General features: G+C 43.2%; 1 protein-coding gene across 1 annotated transcript; it reads right to left on the reverse strand.

Moving 5' to 3' along the window:
* Positions 1 to 2,540: 2,540 nt before the first annotated feature.
* On the reverse strand, positions 2,541 to 3,545 carry LOC112678150 (olfactory receptor 8S1-like). The gene has a single exon (XM_025477255.2). It carries the CDS (start codon positions 3,543 to 3,545, stop codon positions 2,541 to 2,543), a length of 1,005 nt encoding a protein of 334 aa, XP_025333040.2.
* Between the last annotated feature and the right edge of the window lie 2,189 nt (positions 3,546 to 5,734).

Raw genomic sequence — 5,734 nt, forward strand, 5'->3', positions numbered from 1 at the left:
GCCCCTCCTGGGATCCTGCCCGAGCTCCCTGCAGGCGCCTTTCCGTTGGGAAGATTGGTAAAGCTCCTTCTTCTCCAGGATTGAGCCTTCCTGCCCTGGAGGCTCCCATTGTCCCCCTTAGCCTGGCTCCTCGTGGGGGGCCTTCCCACACTGGATTCTTTTTTATTTTTTCCGACTTCCTTCCATGTTAGAAGCATGAACTCGTCTCTCTGTAGCATTCCAGCTGTTCTCTCTTTAAAACTCAGGCCGCATTCGTAGGTTTTCAGAATGATTTGAAAATTATCTATGTAAGTGGTGGGGACAGGTAACTTGGGGACCCTACTTTTCCGCCAACTTGCCCCGCCCCCAATAGTCGGCCTTTCTTTTTTTTTTTTGGCCTTTCTTAATGTAATTTATACTCCTTGAAATTCTTTTAGATGGCTGAATAGTATCTTCTTTATCCCTTCATCAGTCAATTGCCTTTTGGCCTCTTTCTATAATTTGGCATATATTGATGCTGCTGCTATAGACATCAGGATGAGTGTGTCCCTTTAAATCAATATTGTGTATTGTTTGTGTAAATACCTGGTAGTGCAATTGCTAGAGTGTAGGGCAGTTTTATTTTTAACTTTTGTTTTGGAAAATGTTTATTTATTTGAGAGGGGGGGGGGCATCCCAAGCAGACTACAGGTGAGTGGGGAATCTGAAGTGGATCTTCATTCATCTCAAGACCCTGAGATCAGGACCTGAGCCAAACTGAAGAGTCAGATGCTCAACTGACTGTGCCACCCAGCTGCCCCATTCTTAACTTTCAGAGGAACTTCCATACTGTTTTCCAGTTGGCTGTACCAGTTTATATCCCCACCAACAGTGCAAGAAGGTTCTCCTTTCTCCCCTCCTTGCCAACACCTGTTGTTTCCTGTGTTAATTTTAGCCATTCTGACAGATGTGAGGACATATCTCACTGTGATTTTTGACTTGTGTTGCCCTGATGATGAGTGATGTTGAACAACTTTCCATGTGTCTTTTAGCTATCTGAATGTTTACTTTGGAAAAGATCTGTTCATGTCCTCTGCTCATTTCTTAACTGGATTATTCGTTTTTTTGGTATTGAGTTTGACAAGTTCATTATAGATTTTGGATACTAATTTATCAGATATAGGTCATTGCAAATATTTTCTCCCATTGTGAAGGTTGCCTTTTAGTTTGTTGATTGTTTCCCTTGCTGTGCTGAAGCTTTTTATCTTGATGACGTCCCAATAGTTCATTTTTGCTTTTGTTTCCCTTGCCTCTGGAGACATGTCTAGCAAGAAGTTGCTGTGGCCGAGGTCAGAGAGGTTGCTGCCTGTGTTTTCTTCTAGGATTTTGATGGTTTCCTGTCTCATGCTTAAGTCTTTCGTCACTTTTGAATTTGTGTATGATGTAGGAAAGTGGTGCAGTTTCATTCTTCTGCATGTTACTGTCCAGTTTTCCCAACACCATTGGTTGAAGATACTGTCTTTTTCCCCATTGGATATTCACCGTTCTTTATTGAAGATTGGTTGACCATATAGTTGTAGGTCCATTAATGGGTTTTATTCTGCTCCATTGGCCTATGTGTCTGTTTTTGTACCAGTACCAACTGTCTTATGACTACAGCTTTGAAATATAGCTTGATGTCTAGAATTGTGATGCGGCCAGCTTTGCTTTTCTTTTTCAAGATTGCTTTGGCTATGTGCAGTCTTATCTGGTTCCATAAAAATTTTAGGATTGCTTGTTCTACCTCTGTGAGATATGCTAGGAGTGTTTGGATAGGGATTGCATTAAATGTGTAGATTGTTTTCAGTAGTACGGACATTTTGACAATATTTGTTCTTCTAATCCAAGAGCATGGAATGTTTTTCCATTTCTTTGTGTCCTCTTCAATTTCTTTCATAAGTGTTCAATAGTTTTCAGAGTACGGATCCTTTACTTCTTTGGTTAGGTTTATTCCTAGGTATCCTATGGTTTTTAACACATCAACATAAAGTTTGGATTGTTTTGTTGACATAGGATTTTTTCTATTTACCAATGCTTTATTTAAAAACATACTAGAAGTTGGGATTTGCAAATGTTAACTTTTTTTTTTTTAAAGATTTTATTTATTTATTCATAGAGGCACAGAGAGAGAATGAGAGGCAGAGACACAGGCAGGAGGAGAAGCAGGCTCCATGCAGAGAGCCGGACGTGGGACTCGATCCAGGGTCTCCAGGACCACGCCTTGGGCTGCAGGCGGTGTCAAACCGCTGTGCCACCGGGGCTGCCCCAAATGTTAACTTTTGTTTAATAATGTCTCCCTCGTTTTTAGTTCTTTGTGCAACACCTCATCAGATGCTGATTCACCTGAAATGATCATCGAATCTTTTCAACCTAATTATTTTGGTGTCTTATCCAAATGTTTTGTGGAAAATTGTCTCCGCATTCCCTTCCAACCAATGGAGCACAGACTTTCCAATAAGGAGCCCTAGTCAAGAACTATCAGCTTGGAGTAATAGTCAAGCTATATTTGAACAAACTCAGGAATATTTCTTCCAAATAGTGTGTCACTGTGTGTGGGAGAAGGTGGGAACAAAAAAAGAAATGCAAAGGAACCCAGTCTTTGTAACCATGTGTCTGTCACTACTTAAGAGATATTTTCCCAGTGTCCTTCTCACAGCTGCCTTCACCTCTTTATTCTTTAGGCTGTAGATGAGGGGATTCAGCAAGGGTGTTACAGCACTGTACTGCAAGGACAGGAGCAAATCCAGGGAGGAACCAGTTGTGGGCATAAGGTAGCGAATCAAACCTGAGCCAAAAAATAGGGTCACTGCAATGAGGTGGGAAGAGCAGGTGGAGAAAGTCTTGCTTCTGCCTGAGGTGGAGCTGATGCTCAGGATGGTGGAGACGATACGGGCATAGGAGAAGAAGATTGGGAGGAAGGTCCCAAGGCCATGCAGTAAGGTGGAGCAGATCAAGATGTCAACATTGATGGAAATATCTGAGCAAGAGAGAGGGAAGAGGGAGGGCAGTTCGCAGGTGTAGTGCTGTATGGTTTGGGCCTCACAGAAGTCCAGGTTAATAGCCAAGAGCACAATGATAAATGCATTGAGACAGGCCAGACCCCATGAGATCAACACCAGCTTCACACAGAACTGGGTGCTCATCACCTGGTCATAGAGCAGTGGGTGGCAGATGGCAGCATAGCGGTCATAGGCCATCACTGAGAGCAGAAAGGCTTCGGTCCCTGGTGTGATAAACACAAAGAACACCTGGGTGAGGCAGCCCTCCACTGAGATGGTTCTCTTCTCAGACAGAAGGTCCTTTAGGAGCTTGGGCACAGTGACAGAAGAGAAGCAGAGGTCTAGGAAGGACAGGTTACTCAGGAAGAAGTACATGGGAGTGTGGAGGCGGGAATCAGCCCTGATCACCAGCAGCATTATCAGGTTCCCCATCACAGTCAGGAGGTAGATCCCCAGGAAGAACACAAAGAGCAGAGCTTCGATGTAGGGGTCGTCGGACAGCCCAATGAGAATGAACTCCGTGATGGTGCTGTGGTTCCTCCAGGCCATTTGTGGAGGGGGTTTCCCTGGAGTAATAGAGAAATAGTGATGAGATCCCTCTCCTTCACGTCATCACTCCTCTTACCATACATGCTTCCCTGCTTCCCTATACTCTGTGCGGACATCTCAAGGCTGCCCTCACTGTCTATCAGGAAGAATTTTTATCTTGTTTGGTTATAACTGATCTGGTTCACAGTGTTTGCACAGTTCAGAGAATCTTCTTCTTCTTCCATAGGGATTTACCTGGAAAAATGAGTCTTGCTGGTTCACCTCCACATCCCTGCATTAAGATTCTATTGCAATCTTCTAGCATTTAGAAACCTAAAAATTCTAGCATGTATCTGCAGGGATCTTCTAAACCTTTCTCTTCAAATTCTGAATGATAATTTTTTTTCAATCATCCAATGTCCCCTTACCAGAGTTGCCATCCATTAGGCAAAGTAAGCGCCTATCTTACATGGCCGATGAAAAAAATACATTTCTTTTAACATCAGAAGAAAAAGTGAACATAGTACAGTCTGGATTGTATCCATTTTAAAAACTGCTTCAATAGTATAAATTATAATAATTTTTATGGAAAGGGGTCTATGAAGGCAAAAGTACCTGGGGCCATGGAAGTCATAATGTGTCACTGCTCTCTACTTCATAACAAGCATTTAAGTAAAATAAAACTCTATTAAATACACTTCTCAATGACCATCTCAATTGTTTCAAAGTAGTTCCATAAGATTGGAGAAGGAATTATTAGCCTCCGGATAAGGAAGTTTATCCCCATTTTACCTGTGAGAAGTCTCATATTAAGGGATATTTGCAACGTCATGTTACAGTAAGTAGAGGAAGAAGGAAATAAACGCCATTATTTTTCTAATTACAATGCAATTTCTAGGCTTAGTCCACATCATGAGGAACACTTTTCTTACCTGGACCTTTAAATTCTTCCTCATCTGCCCTTAAACTTTTGGCCATTATGGCTGCTTTTGATACCAGAAAAGTCTGTTTGTTTCTGTGTATTTGCTCACCTTCTCTTCTATATGTTCTCCTCTTAATTCCAGAGATGCAGACTCTCATGGGCCTTCCAATGTCACCTATAGCCCTGCTCAATTCCTTATAGCCTGACACACTTCACCCTCCTTGAACTCTCAGCTCTCTGTTCAAATCTCGGGGCCATCTGCTCTCAGGTGCCTTATGTGATGGTCTGATTCTGTGTCTGGCTCATGGGGGACACCTATCTGGGTCCCCCCCCACCCCCGATGTGAGCTCCATGAGAACAAGGCCACAATTCAACAAGTAGTCACAAACCAGCATATCTCGGGCTCTGTCCCACCCATTAGCTTCTGATTACCTCTCCAATCTCTGTCCAATTGAGGCATCTCCTGTGTTCCTCAGAGACCTCTTGACCATGCTCAGCACAATCTCATCCCTTCCTCCATGGGCCCCACAGCACTGGCGCCTGGAGGCACACGGTAGACATGGCTGTCTTCCACTGTTGCCTGACACCCCACTCACAAAGATTGGAGGCCAAGCTGCTCAAATTCAAGGTTGTTATCATAAGCACAGAGCTCATCAGGTCATGCTGCTGCTATCCTCTCTCCCCTGCTCTCATACTGATAGAATCCAAGGGCTCTGTGGCCAGCATTGCAAGAGTATGCTTGTGTTCTTATTGTGGACATGTTATTCCTCTATGGCCCCCCTCTAGGGTCAGATGCAAATTTTCTTTTAAACAAAGTTTTTTGGATCCCTTTCTCTAGATTTCAGCTGTGTAACCAGGAGGAGCAGATGGTGAGCCATTTAGTAAAATGAGGATACTAAGATTCATTTTGACCCCTAACTTCTTGGACTATGTAGGGAGTCACTGTCCTATGAGAAGATTCCTTCCTCACTTGGACATTTAAAGCTAACTGATCAGTATTCTTTTTTGTCTGTCAATCCACAGTCTGATCCCACAGTAGGCTTCTGTCCTCATAGAACTATTTATCACACTGACCCAGCGAACCCTGCTTCTGACCCTTTGGGCTTTGATAGCAATGTATGACTAGGTGCTAAGTTATATTAAGGAAAGCCTAACTTCTGATTCAATTAACAAATACACTAGTCCCACCTCAGTCCATCTTAGCCCTGAGTCTAGGTTACCTGTGTGCCAGGACAGATAGTGAGATGTTCACTCTTATGTGCCTGCAGGATATTAGCTTTGTTCCAGT

This window comes from Canis lupus, chromosome 27 (assembly GCF_003254725.2).
Source record: "Canis lupus dingo isolate Sandy chromosome 27, ASM325472v2, whole genome shotgun sequence".
NCBI classification, from domain to species: domain Eukaryota; kingdom Metazoa; phylum Chordata; class Mammalia; order Carnivora; family Canidae; genus Canis; species Canis lupus.

What these genes read in the sequence shown, in the direction of transcription:
- LOC112678150 (XM_025477255.2), bottom strand. Translation starts at nt 3,545, where the DNA reads ATGGCCTGGAGGAACCACAGCACCATCACGGAGTTCATTCTCATTGGG.